Here is an 18,163-nt window from a genome sequence, read left to right on the forward strand (position 1 = left end):
TATATTTCAATCTATCTAGTTACTTATGTAACCAATGACAGATCGGTATTCGATGTTCAAGCAGGCCAATGACCGGCTGCTTTGCATTGTGACGTCACAAAAGTATATCGATAATAAATTAGTAATTAATTATTTGTTTGGTATCTTTTTGTATTTATTTTATATATATTTCAGGTATTTATTTTATTTATCTTCAATTCATCGAGATATAAGGTCTAATTTTTCCTTTAGAAATATTCAGCGAGAATCGAGACGTTGGACTGCCAGCCAATCTCACCCCGCGCCCCCTCCATTACTTCGCGCGGTAAACGTGTCCGGACCTGCTCCTCATTCGTTCTCTGGAAACTGGTGTGAAGAGGTATGTACTTTTGTACACATTGTAACGTCGTAAAAGAATATCGATAATAAATCGTTAAGTAATTAATGGTTCGTCTGATGTCATTCTGTATTTATTTTTCAGGCGTAGTTCTTCCGTGTCCCTTCAATGTTATTCAAGATATACATATAAGGTTTAACCTTTCTCTGGGAAATACGCGCCGAGAAACGAGACAGTGGGCTACCTGACTACCTCACCCCATTCCCCACTTCCCACCCATTAATTCACAGCGGTTAACGTCTGCTATGCTTTAGGCTCGTCATTCGTTCTGAAGAAAGTGATGCAGTAAGATGCTAACAGTTTCGCGTCTAATAAGGTACGTACATACTCTTAACCTATCAATATCTAGACGCTTCTATTCGCTAGTATTACTGTCCGTCACTCTTTATCGTTGCCTTTATTCAATGTTAGTACATTTCTATCATAAATTTAGTTGGTATTGTAAAAAAAGTTTACCTCGATTTTTCGCTTTCTTTTTCGACAACTAACCGATGTCAATTATCATTATATCTTTAAACTACAATCTCTTACAACACATTTCGGGTTTAATTATTGTTTGATTGTTATACAGATACATTTATTTTAATACATTAGATCGTAATTTGTATTTTATTTCTGTTGCAGTCTGATTGTAAGTCAAGTTCAAGGATGGACGCCATGTTGTCTGGAAATATCGATCGACAGAATTTCACACGGATTATTGGTAAGAACTAACCTATTATTACAACTGGCATACATATTCATATTTATGTATATATTTTTGTTTTCTGATCGATTATTTGTCGTAAGTACGATGCATAATTATACAACAGGTGTTACAATTGAAAAAGGAAAGATTTAATCGAGCTGTTTCTCATTTCTGTAGAATTTGAAAAATTATGAGTTACATTTGCTGTTTCTTTTTAGAGACTTCTTCAGATGACTTCACCGTTGACTTCGTTGCTGATGACTTCTACTTGGCAACATCGTCGCCGGGTATTTACATTCTACAATTGGTGAGTCTCATATTTTCTTTCCTCTGGTCCCCAACCATGTTGTAGGACGAAAAATCCGAATCGACAAGGGGGACTAGTTGTATACGTAGTATTTTTGCAAGTACAGTGACCGTGGGTATTTTTCATGCCCATGAGTAGTAACAACATAATGTATTGTTATATTTTTTTAGTTCAGGCTAGGGTCTTCTTGTGCTCGCGTTTTTTAATGTAACAAATAAATGCTGCCCATTATAATAAATAATTTTTATAAAATATATTAAATATTTATAAAGTGAATATTTACATTAACTTTATATTAATTATATGATTCAGTAGAATATGAATGCCAATTACTATGGCATTATACAATAACTTTTACAATATTAATTAAGTATGAAATTTTTCACTTATGATTAATTCTGGTAGTATTATACTATATGGCATATATATTATTAAATATTGATCGTTCCCTTAATACATCATATGATGTATTTTATGCGCAAGAGACATTTCGCGACTGGTAAATTTTTGAGTCAAAGTAACATGCATTGTATATTATTCTCATGTTTTCAAACATTTACTTTGACGACAGAATCGACCAAGGATAGTTGAATATTTTAAATAATAATTTAATAAATCCATATTCAATTTTCAAAGTAAATTATTTTATCTTAAAATCTTTATTGAAATCTTTCCTTTTAAATTAAAATTAATGTTTCAATCACAATAATTTTTTTCAATAATAATATTTTTCAAGATTAACGTATTTTGATGATGATATATTAGAAATCACAAGTCGAAGTCATTTTAACTAAGAATGAAATTAGAAATACCGTTTAGTTACACTGTAATATTTATTAACCATTCCTTTTAGTCAGGATTTTCAGGATACCTTTCCGTGTTCGTTGCCTAAACTCACCCAAGTGCCCAGGTGCTACTTGCGTGAGTGAAGGCAATGGGCACGATGACTTAGTTTATAACAATTTTTAATAACATACTATATGTGCGACTGACATTGCACTAGTGTATCGTGCGCGACGCAATTTCCACATGTGTGTGTGGTTAGGCTGTGGAATTGCGTCGTTTTAAAAGTTCAGTAAACAAATAAGCATACAAATATAATTCTATTTCGTCTTTTACATATTTCTTGCATACGCGAGGATCATAGTACAAAATATTTAATGAAACATAAACGGCAGTTAGTTTCTTGATCTTGAAAAACGTAATGAAGAAAATCGATTATTATTTATATAGTACATTTTATCAAAGATTCTCTTACTTGAAAATAACGCAATATTTATAACATAAACACGCAATGGTCACTAGTCTTCGTCAGTTGATTTCAGGATTTGGTACGTACCCTTAGAGTGTGAATGTTTGCAATGTTCGGGTGTCGGAGGAACCCCGGGGCTTCCTCTCTAGATTAGGCTCTTGCGCCCGGACATTATGCGTGAGAACCGTGGAGTATTTGTTTGTGAGAATGCGTTTTGCAACTTTTTAAATATAGGGTTAGGTAGGCAGGTCACTGAACTTCTGGTATGCGTGTGTTAGATCTAAGTAGGTAGGGTCAGGATAGGACTGTCACAGTCTTTTTTCGGGTAGGCGCGTTTTCGCGTGGCAGTCCTGGAAATTCCTGTAGTTCGATTTGGAGAATCGAAACGTTAACCGATCCAAGCGGATTGTACCGTTTGTTTTGGTTTAACTTTCGATTTTTGGAATCGCGCGGCTTCACAGTCGCTATTCGCGCTCGCGGTCGTGGTTAGCCCCCCTCGAAACGTTCGTTCGGCTTGAGTTTCTTCACCGCTGTTCCAATAACAATTCCTAGAATTGTTTGAGGACTGCGTATTGCACGGAATCTCGAGCCTAGGCTTAAGTTTCAGGCTCGGGCAGGACCGCCCGAAGAAAGAAGAGGTCACGTGCCGAAGAGGCCCTGACAAATTGTCTCAAGAGCGGGCTGCAACGAATGGCTCTTCATCTTCATTTTCGGATGAAGTTGGATAGTCATTGCACGTTACTGCTTTGTCACTGTACTTGCTTGTAGTTGTAGTTCTTGTAGCTTTTCAGATGGTACTTGTACCACAACGTCCACTATTTTTTTTATCGCGTTTACATTCAGGATAGCGTTGCGAATAATTTAAACTTATCGCGATTACTTTTAGCGTTGCGAACGATGAACATTTTTCGCGTTTGCTTTTCAGGGTAGCGTCGCGAACGAGAATCGATCGCGGTTTGTCAATAGCGTTGCGAAATATAAATGTTATTCGCGTTTTTTTGTCTAGGTAAAGTTGCAAATACATAATCGCATAGTTCCATTTAGCGTTGCGAACAACGAGAATCTTTCGCGTTTCCTTTCAGAGTAGTGTCGCGTACCAGCATTGATCACGGTTTGCAGTAGTGTTGCGAATAACCACCAATCGCGATTGGTTTTGTTTGCGATATTGACTGATCTGGTTTGTTTTGATGTAAACCTAAAACGCCTCCTCCAGCATCACGAAGCAGCCGAATTAGTCCCAAAAGTTGGGATTCTCTGCAGCCTGAGGTGGTTGTACTAGATTTTTTAAATTAACGTTGCATAAATCCTCTCGGAAATTCGGACGTTTATTCCGAGTTCTTGTTTGCAAACTTGAAATTTGTAAGTTTGACATATTGACTTGCCAAATGTTTGCGTTTCTATGGTTGTTCACCGATCGATCGATAAATATAGTTTACTGGTTCAACCCTCACGATGCTGCAACGGTTAATGACCGCTCGATTGATCAGGGTGCATGCGATGAACACTAGAGGCATGTGTGGGACTCGAGGAATAATCTCAAAGAAGTCTATATCTACTCTTTTTCTAATCGTTGTTCCGTAAAATTTCTAATATTAAAAATACTCCTAGAATAAAGGAAAACAGTTAACAGTGATTCGATAAAAGAAATTTATAGGTCATTAACATTATAACTTTTGCGCAAAGTAGGTGAGAAGCTGGTTTAGAGAGGATTTTCTTGGAACTTGTGAACCGAAAGTATTTAACTTGTAAATTCGTTCGACTGATTTTAAATTGAATCGAAATCGAAAGAAAATGATTGTAAAATTATCAAATTAGAACATCGACTCTTTCGGTAACGATTCTTAAATACAAACCAAATAAATTAAATGGAATCGTGTCGTGGACTGTTTCTCTTGAAAGGGCCAATAGCGTGGACTGATTGAAAATCACTCGGACTAACGTGGCTAACGTATGGTCGACTGTTTCGACTGTTCCTGAGGTTCAGGTCCATGTAGCTCAGGGCGATGATCGATAAGCCTAGATTCAAAACTGCTTTCGCCGTATTTCGTTCCCTGATTGAAACAATAAATCATCGCTCGCCCTGAGAGGTCGAATCGTATTAACAGTCGTTCGCTTTTAGACCCGTGAAATAGACCAGCCTGGAACAAGCGGACCGAAAAATTGTTCCCCTACGTTCAGCCTTTGACGGTGAAAAGTTCCTTCGTGAGCGAAATAATTGGAAACGCGGATGCATTCATTGACTGACACGCGACAGTTCGCGCGTTCGAATTTCGAAATAAATATTCAGCGGAATATGCATCGTACCTACCGATGATTTTCGTTTATTACGAATAGCGTATCATATTCTATTATACGGGAAACAAAAGGTTGGTTCCGAAAGGAGATTCGAATTGGATTTGATCGAACGTTTTAATCAGTTTAAACGAACTTTTCTTAACGATTTTCGATCTTGGTTTTCGTTCCACTTTCAGGGACAGACCAACGTAACGGTTATCAAAACTATTTTTTGGCGATACTACGTCATTCGCGTATCTCGTCCCGCTGCAACCAGCAGCTTGTTTACGATGAACTTTTCACTCCTCTGGCATGTATAACATTTCATTTCCCATCGATGTTCGGTGGGAGGAGCGTTATCGGGACTCAATCGAAGATTCCTCGATCCGACATGATTTCTCGAGGCGGGGGCGCGATGCAGTCGGGGACTATAAATCACGAAAGACTTGAGGGTTCAGGAATATACCGATAGTCCGGCTACCTACGCGAACTGCTACGAGTTATATGGGCCGACTGTAAATCACACTTCATACCGATACGGTTAATATAGAGTGGTCTGGCACTGTTGCCTATGAAAAGAGAAATTCTGTTCGTACGCTCAACGGAAATTCTGTTCGTACTCTCGCGAACGCTCGTCTGATCGATACGTCTGGATTAAAAATTATTCTCCGTGCGGAGTCGCCTATGTTCGAAATAATAAATCACGATCGGCTGGATAGTTCAAAAATTCACAGATTCTCGATCCTCTTCTTTCTTCGAACGAGTGTATTTTTAAATGAGAACTCTCGATGTAAATTACCACATCATGCATGAAAAATCAGCTTGATCAGTCTATTAGTTCCGGTGATACGTCAATCATTTTGAAGAATATTATATTTCGGGATATGGTAAACTGTACTGAGCCGCGATTCTTAACGTGTCTGTCCATAGACCCTAAGGGGATAGATAGATTTTTGGCACTTGGCAAACTTGCGTAAGGATATATTAAATATTTATTTTCGTTGCATACATTACATTGAAAAATATTGATCTCACCTTTCCAATACGTTGAAATTACAATAGGTATTAGATTATAATAAATCTTTCTAAGCTGTCGATACGATAGAGAAGGGTAGATGCTGTCGTCTTAGCAAACTTTCAAACGTTAGCGGAAATGTTTTATGAACGTAAAAGTGAAATTTAAAAGGATCTACAAATTTCACCAAAGAATACTATTTAAATCCAAGTATTTCTTTCTAAAATAAATGTATAATTTGACCTCAGAGAACAAATTTAAAATTATTTAAAAGACTATTTGAAGATTAAAAGAAGATTAATATAGCCAGTTGGGAAAATACCTACGTGCTACTAGTACTAATATGTTTTATAAAATTCTCGCGTGTTTTCGTTTGCAATTTTCATCAAATTGTAAGTTGCAAAAGAAGAAGGTGTATAAAAAGAAAAATTGTATTCATTAAATTACTCTGAAAGACGTCTGTCCAGGGGGCAAAAAGGTTACGGGGACCGTTAATTACATGTCTTAAGGCTATTGCTACGAGAAAAATAATCCTTTCAGCACAACGTTTGTAAGACTCGAAACTTCAAGAAACATGTATAACGATGATTAATATTTCTCGAGCGAATTTTTTTTCACTCCAAACTAGACAGACATCTTTAGAATCGTGTCACAGCTTTTTCGACGTAGACGAAATTAATGGAGTCGCCAAACGAGACCATTCCGCGTAGGGATCAAGGAAGTTCGCTACACCGAGGCAGTGCTCTCGTAATATTCCGCCTGGTAAACAGACCCTTTGAACTTTATTAGCCGGCCAAGGCACTTTCAGCTTTTTAAATCGGCCCATCGCGCTCGACCTCCCGTTCATTTATGCTCAGAAAATTTGTTTTGAAAATTATGCCCCGAAAAGCGATTTCTCCGCAGCCTGGGGACGCGCTTCCTGAGCGGGACGCGTTTCCGCCAGACTCGATAGTCGTTAAAATTAATGAGATGTAAATAAAGCGGAGGACTTCCGTTGAGAGTCAAAAACATTCATCGCGCCGACGTCAATTCCGCGACGTTCGTCCGCTTCTTTCAATCTTTTCACGATTCCAAAGACGATGCGCGGAACGTTAAACGTCCCTCGCGACCAGCATAAACTCACGTTCTTTCACCGTGATTCGAAACTCTAACGATCCCTGTCGACGGAAGCGATCGTTGGCCCTAGAGAGAATTATCCAAAAATTTATTTATCGTCACCTGTGTAGTCACGATCGATTCTGAAGGGAGCTGTTTAAATAACAACTATTTACACGGCTGCCCGAATATTTTTGTGTTATTTCTGCGTTTTTACCTTTGGTTATTACACGGTTCTATCTTAGATAGTACCCTGGCAATTAGTCGATCGTCGTGGCTGGTTCTTGGCTTTTCAAACTTTTGAAAAGAACCGACCGCGAAGCGTCGAACTCCTGCCACGAAAACTGTCCAGGAACCGTTCGAAGGAAATCAAACAGCCTTTGAAAAACTTGGAAGTAATCGAGTTCGAAGTATCGAACGTTCGCGACACAGTCTTTCTTCGTGGCTTTAATTAGTCCGGCATTCAGACGAAAAGAAGAGAGCGGAGCGAACGGCAGGATCGTTGGTAGCGCTCGGGTTCGACCCCGAAAATTAATTGCAACCGCGGCCATGAATAATGCTTTGAGTGAAACGCTGGTAAAATATCCTATAATAATCCTGGTCTCGGAAAATTTTCAAAGCCTGGAAGGAACTGTATTGTTAAGGTCGTAATCGATTAAAGTAAATTGGTCAAAAGTTACATCCCATCTGACTTATTTTTTGCACATATCTGTAGACGTTTACCTTATTAAAAACATTATTTATATTATATTTCTCCATCAGTTTTTAATACAAAAAAAACTACTTCGTAAGGAAGAGTAACACAGTTGTGATATAAACATTCGATAAACATCAAAAAATTCGTAAGAAAGTTTCTTTCCATTTATAGCAAATACACCATTATAGTGCACAAATACGAGTGGGAGTAACCTGTATGTATTGCATTTTTGTTTAAAATTAATTGAGAAACGTCCGTATTTACATTAATTCGTGCAATATAATATGTACGTGAAACACTTGAGCAAATATCTTGGAAGAAAAAGTACCATACATTCTAATCAACGATAAAACATCGTCGTATATCGATACTAATATCGATCCGTTGTTAAGCAGTGAAAATCTCGATATCGGTACGCTATAAACAAAACTAGCCGAAGTACTCGCGTAGTAGTTGGAAACTCTGCTAATAACTCGGATCGCAAACGATTTGGGGATTAAGAAAGGTAGTAAAGCTTACGAAACAGAAGCAATTAATCGAAGTCAAAGGTAGACGCGAAGTTTCTTGACTGAACATCGTCGAGGTTACGGTACCGTCCGTCGTTCCTTGATATTGTTAAATATCGGAGCCGGGCTTTGATGTTTCGTAATAAGCTGTTTATCGTACAGCAAACACACCGTCGACTCTCTGTCAGATGACTCCGACAGAAGCCATCGTCTTTGATGTCGGATGCAGATATTACGCGGAATCCAAATGCACGCGGGCTGAGTTTGTCCCTGGAGAAGGGGGGCAGGGATGGGTGGTACACGGGATACCTGTCGTCTGATGGTGAATCTGTCGGGACAGGCGGCGGACTGACGGGCTACGCGAAAAACAGGGGAAGCCAGTTTCGAATTTTATGTTTCCATATTCCTAGCGACGGATTTTATTGCGGGCGCTACCGTACGAACGGTAACCGAAATTTTGTTTCGAAGATTGCCTGTCTCGCGTCGTGAAAGATTTCGTTCTTCTTGCTGTACTCGGACAGTTTCATTTTTATCGGATTACCAGTCAGGAAAAGAATCATCGACTCGCGTCCGTAGTCTCGGAGTGGTCGTAAAATCGAGCAGAAGCATTCAGTGACTTGGGCGAGGAATGTTCGAAAGCCGAAATCTTGATGTTAGATCGTCATTTTATAGCGCGGACAAATTTTTATCTCGTCTTATTATGTATACTTATTTTGGTTCGGCGCTGCTGAGATATCGACACTAGGATCAACGAACGAATCGTCCGCGTTATTGGTACCGTAGCTTGGCAAATATTTTCATGCGCTCGATTTCGGTTTATTATCTTTTAATATGCAGCTCGTTCGTTATTTTCAGGATGTCTCCCGTGCTGAATGCAATTTCAGCTTCGGATCAAAAATATTCGCCAATTACCTTCTGCCATGCTCGCGACGGTTTTCCCGTGCAATTTCGTTCGTTTAATGATTCATAGAAACTGGATGCTTCGCTGTAAGGAAACATCTTAAAATTTATACACCGGTCTCGTTTGTAAATTCAGTAGTGACTTGTCGAGTATCCGGAGTCTATTAAAGGGGAGAAAATTAGTCTGAAATGAGTATCGGTTTAAATGTAACAATATTTCAAACGTTTCAGCGTTCACTTCAAACGTGTTTCTACAGTTTTATCGTTTAAGTGTTTTTTATTCGGACATTTTTCTTTATTGTATTCGTTTATATTGCATAAAACAGCGTCCCGTTAGACATTAATTAACCATAATTTTGTTTTCCACTGTTATATCCACGGTTTCCCCCCTTTCAACGGTTTTTCAGCAAGATTGTACGAAATACGTTCGTCCTTGCTAACAATGTTCTCGCGATCGGTATCGGCCGGTATAACTTCTTCGTCGTCGTGTTCCAAAGCTATCTCGATGTCCGGTTCTGCTTTCAAATAGAAGAAATACGGTATTGGCTCAGCTGCGCGTGCACAGTCTCTCAACAAATCATCAGCCTCTTGCCATTCGTTCGGTTTCTGCAAAAATAAAAGTTGCAACATTCGAATAGACAACGTTTCAAGGAACTTGTAACGTAAAGAAAATTTTCCAGTGCGATCAAAAGTAAGTAGATGCTTTTCGAATTCGATAAAGAATCGTTCGACATCGATCGAATCAATGTTCGCAGCGAAATATTATCTAACGAATTCTTCCTCCATTCGTTTCTCGTTTTCGATAATCATCATTCATTAATCTTCGGTTTTAATACGAGTCCAAACATCGCGTCGTTCCTAGCGGTAAAACGTCGATACCGAACGAAAACGCGGAACTAAATGTTAAATCGCTCTTAATGTCGGCGATGATGATAAGTCGATTACACTCTCGCAGACTGGTTGGACCAGAGAGATCGAAATCACTCGAAAATAAACGATCGACCCGGTCGTTTATCGGAGTATACTTTTTGTTCGATAACGGTCGTCGATATTAACGGAGAAGATCGTAAAACCGGGAGGGAAAAATATCAGAAAATATGGAACATTGATCGAATATTTAAAAAAGTTTTCCTCGAATTTATTAAATGCTCGACTATCCAGCTCCCTCGATGAAATATTTAATTACAGAAATTAGTACACAGACCGTCGATTAAACGAGCATCCTTTTTTCTCTCTTTATTATAAAACCCGCGAAACGAACCAAATTGCTTCTTTGACGAACCGCGGACTGTATTTCTGTGGACCGTAAATAAAATAAGAAACAGCGAATAACTGTTCTGTCTAGTATCGAATGGACACGGGCGAAAGGTCAGCCCCGCCCGCGTATTTATAAAACGACAGATAAAAATTATTGCAAGGACTTCTCGAAGGCTGAAAACATTCCATGTCATTGGATGCAATATTACATAGAGCTCGACCTCTATTTCTGGACGTCTGACCGTTAAGTGCTCCTTCCACGTCTCGCAAAAAGCGTCACGGTATTATGCCAACTGTCGCCTTCCCTCCTCGAATATCGCTTCGAGCCCAAAAAGATATTCAAAACAAAAACCTACCGAATATTAATAACGAGAAACTCAGCGAGCTCGCAGAGTCGCGAAATGAACAATACGAGCTGCAGAGACAGGACGACCGAGAATATGAAACGCAGCCAGAATTTCATATATGTTCGGAAAGTCACAAACGAACAAAGTAAATAGAGTGATCAACGAGGGAGAAATTTCTTTTCGGATGTCTCGTACTTCTTCAATGCTTTATAACAGCATTCAGCTCGATTTTGAACAGAGAGAAAGTGTAGAGAGGCAAAGGTGTGCTTATTTTCCATTTAATATGTGTCATTTTGAACAAATCTTTAGAAATAATTTCGAATGGATTTATATTTACTTATTTCAGTGGGGTACTGAAAAAGTATCTATATGAAAAGTGAATCGCTCGAAGTAGAAAGTATAAGGTAGAGGGTAAAAAAAATTAATTAAGAGTGAAGTGTACTGCAGAGTGTGAATTATTTGAACAATGTAAACTGGTCCCTACATAACTTCCAAAAGTCAATCGAATCGAGAAAACTAAACTCTCCTGGGTCTTTGAAACATCTAAAATCTTTTTGGTTTCTCCTCAAATCGGAATTTGAGGAACTCCAGGAAGGAATCGCATCGAAAGCACCATTACCTCGACTATTTGCTCGATCGTTTCGTTCGAAGGTTCCTCTGTCTTTGACTTCGAGGCACTGGGTGCAACTTCGATGACAGTCGGAGACTCCGTGACAGACTCGTCCTCGTCCTCGTCCTCGTCCTTCGATTCTGTCGATTCTTGTTCGGGTGCCTCTGTCGTGGGTGTCGCGACCGAAGGTGATTTTTTGTTTGACATTTTCCGAGACCCTCGTGACTTTCGTGAGTTATTCCCAACTCGCTTGCCCTTTCCTTGCACTATAAACGTGGCCATCACGAATCTGCCTCCAATTACCTTTGTCGCCTGCGACACAGAAATACTCGACACCCTCCTAACAGGAGAACAGAGGGGAAAGTGTGTCGCAAAGTTGTTACCTGATCCGCAGTCTCCCTCCAGTGTTTGTAATAAGATCTATAAATGGTTGCCTCGTGCATGAATTTCTTCAGGAACTCTTGCATCTCCTCCTCGCTCTGGGGTATTGGTATTTTCTGCAGGAAATAAAATAATAAGGGAGACAATGTGGGTATTGGTAAGTTCACTCTTCGATATAAAAATAAATTACGGGAATACAACATGATTTTAAATAACAGTATTATCGTTTACATAACGAATAAACATATGTTTAGCTATCTAGAAATGGTCATCCTCAAAGAGAAAATTAGTAGTTGTCTAATTAAACCGTATAACATTTTTGTCTTATTTGTAGTCATTGAATGTGTTTGCTTTGTTTTATAACAAATTTCTTACTTCGAATTCCTCCTCCTCAACCTCCTCTTCCTTGCCTGAACCCTGCCATGGCGTCCCGATCGGCCAACTCGTCAACGATTCCAATTCTTAGCGACAAAATCATTGCTTTAAGAAATTTAAATTACAACTTTTGACGATACTGTAGAACCTCCATTATCCCAACTCATTTCTTTACATTGATTAATTTATAAGTTAAATCAGATGATCATTTTATAAAATAAAAATAAAATGAATAAGAGTAAAGTTTATAGTATCAAATTGGAGGAATTCCTTTTACCTGGTGTCAAAGTGACCTTGGATGCATCTGATTGCTCCATTGGAACATCGCCATTATTGGAAGCAGTGCGATTATTTTCATTGTCAGCACGATTGTTCTCATTGTCAGCACGATTATCCTCATCGTCGGCACGATTATCCTTGTTTTTAGCGATTTCGGTCGAGTCTTCGTCCCCCAGCGCGTCTACGTAGACGCTGGAACTAACTGTTGCTTCTACAAAAGATTCTTTACTCAATTTTGGCCGCTCGTCAGACGTTTTTGTTCTCGGTAACTAATCGTGGCATCTAATCGCGCGTCTATCATCGTCGTACCAGGGAGATTCGACGACGTTTTTTCACGCCCCCGAGAGAACGTTCGCGTCTTAATTAAATCGCGACGAGAACAAACTTCATCGACCAGTTCGACGTCGCGACAGAACTTCGACTCTTCTCCCCGTCGTTTCCAGCGAGCGAAACGCAAGGAACGAAGAAAACTTTTGCTCCTTCGAATCAGTTTATCGCTACCGTCCGCACGGGATTCAGTGTATTAGTGCCGTGGAAATGAAATTAATTATTAAACGGAAAAACTCTTGGACGTAGCAAACGTCGGACGCATTTTGCTCGCGCTGTCGTGATGTCATAAAAGCTGTTCATACTTCTGGATTCATTTCGCGAAAAGTGTTATTATTCTTTCTCCCTTGTTCTCTTAGTCTATGTTATGTCGATCAGGAAAGAGCGATCGGTTCGAACGAAATTACGCTCTTCTCACCTGTAGAATCGATGGAGTCGCTGGTGGGGTACTCCGGCTGACTAGAAACTTTCGTTGGCTTATCATCTTCCTGAAAATGAAAAGCAGGGCCGTTAGTGTTGGTTGTCGCTATTTTTTTGCACGGGGAACTGTAGCCTCTTGGCTGACAATGAAAATAATCAGCGTGAACGGTATATGAAAGAAGAGTAACGAATTTGGACTATTTCCCACTTTTTCAATCGTCTACAGAGGATTAAATATGTTTAAATAATTGGGTAAAAAGACGAAACCGCTACGACATGATATTTCGCGACAAAATACGCAGCATGGCGTTGAAAGTTTGGCTAAAGCAAACAGGATGGCGGACGATTAATGCATATTAAAATTAAAATTATATTTGCGTCGCTTATCGGCTGCGATGGCTGGCGTGAGACACGAGGAACGTGAGACTGCAGTCATTGCGCGGAATGCATAAATCGGTTCGCTCGACAGTGAACAGTTTCGCGGTAAATACACTTTTTCGATTATGCGGTCGTGCAATCGCAACTGGGTGGTGCTAACATCTGCGTACCCTGGCCCGACCCGAAATTTGCAAGGCTGTGTGCAAAATTTTAGCACTAAGTTTCCCAAATTAAAACTAAAAATACAAAAATTTGTTATACTATATACTTTTTATTAAATCAAACTTCATGTCGTGCGAAGAAACTTGCATAATTCAAATGCTTTTATTTCTATCATCGATTTATAAATTAAACATTTTATATAGAATTCATACTTTAATTCTTCATTTATAAATCGTTGATTCAAGTTAAATCCATTAAACTTTACGTATCTGTGGCGACGCTTGCCATATTTGCCAACAGAGGGCTACTTGTACCTTTCTCGCAAGCGCTCGAGCGACCATCGGATGTCCCGGTGACACGGATGATCGATTTCAGTAAAGCGATCGGTTATCGTAAAGTTCTCCCCGAAACTGAACAGTCTTGCCTCGCCTATTAATAGGGATGATGGGGGTTCTACTATAATGCGATACAAAAGTTTGTCGAAGGAAATTTTATTCGTTCGCTGTTAGGGGGTGCCGTTTCCCCCCGATCCTACGAGAAACTAATCTACCCGGCTACCACAATTTTTCCAATTTCCGTCGACATCGGGGAAACTTAATCTCCGAGGCATCGAAGTCTTCCTACTGTTTCTAACGCGAGAAACTTAATTCCCGGGAAGTTTTCTCGCTATCAAGTTCGCTCGACGCCCGGTGAACATGATTTACACGGGTCGCTGGGAATAGCCCGTTGTTCCGTAGCATCCGGTTGGTTAACCTTGAACACCGCGGTGCAAGCATCTTTCGTTGTCTCGGGGCGCAACTCAGGTGTCGGTTCGGCGGACCAACGTGTGTACGTTTCGGTCCGCCAGCGAAGATTTATACACGACGACCGCATAGTTCAGTGACGAGGGAACGGTTTAAATCTCTCCGTCGCCGGCGGCGTCATGAGTGACTTACTACATGGAGAATTGAAAAAAAAAGACGGCCGGAAAAAAGGGAAGAAAAGGAGAAGTGACGTCACGGTGAAAATGTCAACCGCACGACGCGTGGCGTCGTCGTTTCGCGACGGCGGTCAACCTTGAAGCGGAAGATTAATCGAGCAACCACGATATACAGAGCGTATCCCAACACGTGGAAAACCACTTCATCGGTCGATTACGGTAAATAAAGCAACGGAAAAGGTTTATAGAAATGCGTGCCCTGTTCTCCTTTTCTAAATGGCCATGCTCGACTCTTTCAAATATTCAAAATACATTTTTAGAAGCATCGAAAGGGCTGGTGGTGAAACAAAGACGACCCACAAGCTACCCTTAATTATAATATATTTATATAGAGTTATAGTGCCACGGGTAGGTTTTACTGATTGTGAGTGCATTAATCTCACAGTCGCATCGACTGTGTGATACTGAACTGCATAAATACTGACTGCGCCCAACAGACTGGTCTCTGACCAAGACTGTCTTACAGACTGTCTAAACTGTCCATCGCGATCTCGACTCCGAGAATTATATACTACACTCTTAATCTAATAGAAGGGGGGAAAAAGAGATAGGTTAGTAAAATGGAAAAACAAAACTGGAAAATATTTACAAGGTATGCATAGTCTATCAAGTGGTCTTCAAGTAGATCTCGATCGAAACACTCGCGCTATACCTTCTTCATCGAGTAATTGTGAAAACAGAGCACGCTCTTGTTAGACCGTACGACAGAATAGATGGCACGCGTTGTGAAGTACTCTGTACTTTCAGAAAACGCAAAGTCCCGCGTTAAATGCCAATATCTGGGACGAACATCTCGATTCCATCACGCGTCCCGAATCGTCGTCTCGTCAGGCAGCCGCACTTTCAATAGAAACGCGACAGCTGAACTTGTAATTTACAATGAAATTCCAGGTTCGCCGTAACGGAGGCACGTCGTCTGCGGCTCCATTCAGGGTACGTACGCTTTTACGGGCTGTAAGATACAATATTTACGGTGGGTACGTAACACGTATCGCGTGCTCATTGTTAGAAGTCCTTTGTTAACGATTGCTGGGCGCGTGCAGCGTAGAACCGATCCTCTCGACAGTTTTGAGGACTGCACGCGCGAGAGCAACCGAACGTTATCTCTGGCGGTACGAAATTATCGAAAGGCAATATCGGGACGAACCGATGGGCGGCCGTTCGTCGATCCAGCAAGCATGATAAGTCGATGACGCTTTGATATGGCCACGGGAACCGTGTTTCCAATTCGGAACAAAGTCGCGATGCTCTTACAACGCCGTCGTTACGCGAACATATCGACGTCGTTAAACTTAATTCGGGCCGCCGGGACTTCGAACCGAATTTCTAAACGCAATTTACTCGATCGTTACATCGGCTAGATTCGATCTCGCATTCCTTCCATCCGTGATATTCAACGCTCTAAAGGAACGGGGCCCGGAATTGGTCATTTCTGATACTCGTTCGGGTCGGGCAAATTTTTATTTCACGTCTGTACGCTCGATTCTCTTTTTACACGGTGCTGAAACTTGAAATATGGATTTAACACCTCGAGAAGAACAAAATTTGCCTCTGGAAGTATACTCGTAAAACGATTCGTTCGATAGATATTTATGAGAATGTGTAGCTTCGAAGTAATTCTAGTTTTTTCTCTTTGTTGCATTGGAGGAAGGATGATATTGTTAAATATTTGGTTCAAAATTGCAGACTGTAATTTTTTATTTTGTTGATGAAGCTACAACAGGAACCAATAGAAAAATCGATATTGGAATCCGGAATAATAAAAGTACTATAGAGAATATGGGCACTCTGGAGGATATGGATACTGTGAGGAATATGGGCAATATTGTTTAAATGCTTTGAATATTGCGACAGGGAATTTTTTTATTTTTTTTCGTTACGTTATTTTCATGTTACTATCTTCTCGTTCAGCTCGGATATCCATACATTTTCTAAACGATCGACAGAAGACGAGGATCAATTTTTAGACACTTTAATTGAATAAGTTGTACTTGATGTGAAATTTCGATGTACACGACAACCATTTTCGTACACAATTTCAGAAAAATCGTTATTGATATTTCGACGCATCATTGTGGTAAACTTTGGGGAACTATATTACTTAGTGTTACGATATTACGATGTCATGTAGAGGTGAAATGCGGGAGATGGTTCTTGCTTGATCTACCACAATTTATCGCGGACTAAATAGGTTTCGTCGTAACACAATTTTACCTCACATTATAACTGTTCTGTGTAATCGTGGCAATAGACTGAGGATGTTCATGCAAGTAAAATAGGTCAGTATGAACAGATGAATATATCAGATACGAAGGTACAAGATGCGATGTCTCGCGAAACATAGCGTCGGGTTAGCCCATAAATCCCTGCACAGTTTGCAAAATTTACAGAACACGATGAAACAACTCGTTTAAATTAATGTACGTATTCTCGATTATTGCCTTCGTTGTTTTGTCATTTTATAGACAATTTCTCAACTTTTTCATCAAATCAACCTCGGAAGAGCAATATTAAGAAAGTATATTTTGGACTTCATTTCTGCTTCGAAATTCGTTTTCTTTTAAAACATTCTGCAGACTCCAGAAAGAATAGTAAACGTTTAGAGCAAACAGAGAAGAAGGAAGGATGAAATCATTCAGTTAAAGTCAGCAAACACTTTCTTCGTTCGGACTAAACAAATTTAAAAAAATAAATAAAAAAGGAAGTGTCTTCTAACGTAAAGAACACGAATTTATGGTGTAAACAGTAATATAAATGTTCAGGAACATGTGAACTAATTTGATATTATTAAACAAGAGACCTAATTTATTTTCCATTTTCAATTTACTTTTCCATCAAGAATTACTTCCCTTGATGCTGCTATTACATTCTGCCAGACATACATTATTTATTTAATTACTAATGCATTTATTGCATATCCATTATAATATTGCAAGTATAAAATAAACGTACCTAAAGTAAAATAAATGAGTAATGTATTGTACATAGGAGGCAAATTTAATTAATATAACGCTCTTGAACGTACTTCAACTTTGCATGCTTTGAAAATGTGTAATATGGGCAAAAATTATTGTGGTAATATTATATTATAAACTTCGTTCATTTAAACATTTTAATTATAATTTATATCTAATGAACGATGATTAATTTCCTTATATTAGCTACTATTATATCACGATGTTCATCGGTTACAATTAATGTACAAGTGGATCAGTAATTAGTTATATATAATCAATTAACTGCATTCTCACCGACTTTATTTAGCAGCCGAATATTATTTGGAAACCTGTAGAATATTCAAGAATTTACTAAACAATATCGATTTTACGAAAAAAGAAATCATACAAAATGAAACAAATATTTTTACAATTTTTTGGTACTGCCTACAACAGTTTTTATTTTTGTATTTTCAATAGTTAGAAGAAACCGTGCACTAAGAATTGTATCTCAAGCAATCGTGTGTAGCAGGTCCCTTAGAATTCTCAAATAATTTTAAATATCCTGTATAATTCTGAGCACGTGTGTTCATAACCACGAA

At 39.2% G+C, this 18,163-nt stretch overlaps 1 protein-coding gene across 1 annotated transcript in view; it reads right to left on the reverse strand.

The window, feature by feature from the left end:
• Nucleotides 1–8,399: 8,399 nt before the first annotated feature.
• Nucleotides 8,400–18,163, reverse strand: part of LOC122404472 — a 30,087-nt gene continuing 20,323 nt past the window's right edge. Inside the window, exons 4-9 of the mRNA XM_043408436.1 lie at nt 13,105–13,174; nt 12,358–12,570; nt 12,081–12,166; nt 11,708–11,821; nt 11,334–11,636; nt 8,400–9,716 (exon numbers count right to left, since the gene is read on the reverse strand). Coding sequence (XP_043264371.1) covers nt 9,480–9,716; nt 11,334–11,636; nt 11,708–11,821; nt 12,081–12,166; nt 12,358–12,570; nt 13,105–13,174 — 1,023 coding nt within the window. The 3' untranslated portion in view covers nt 8,400–9,479. The remainder of the gene's footprint in view (nt 9,717–11,333; nt 11,637–11,707; nt 11,822–12,080; nt 12,167–12,357; nt 12,571–13,104; nt 13,175–18,163) is intronic.

Source organism: Colletes gigas, unplaced genomic scaffold (genome assembly GCF_013123115.1).
Source record: "Colletes gigas isolate AHSC1104 unplaced genomic scaffold, ASM1312311v1 Colletes_gigas_Sc00003, whole genome shotgun sequence".
Taxonomy (NCBI): Eukaryota; Metazoa; Arthropoda; class Insecta; order Hymenoptera; family Colletidae; genus Colletes; species Colletes gigas.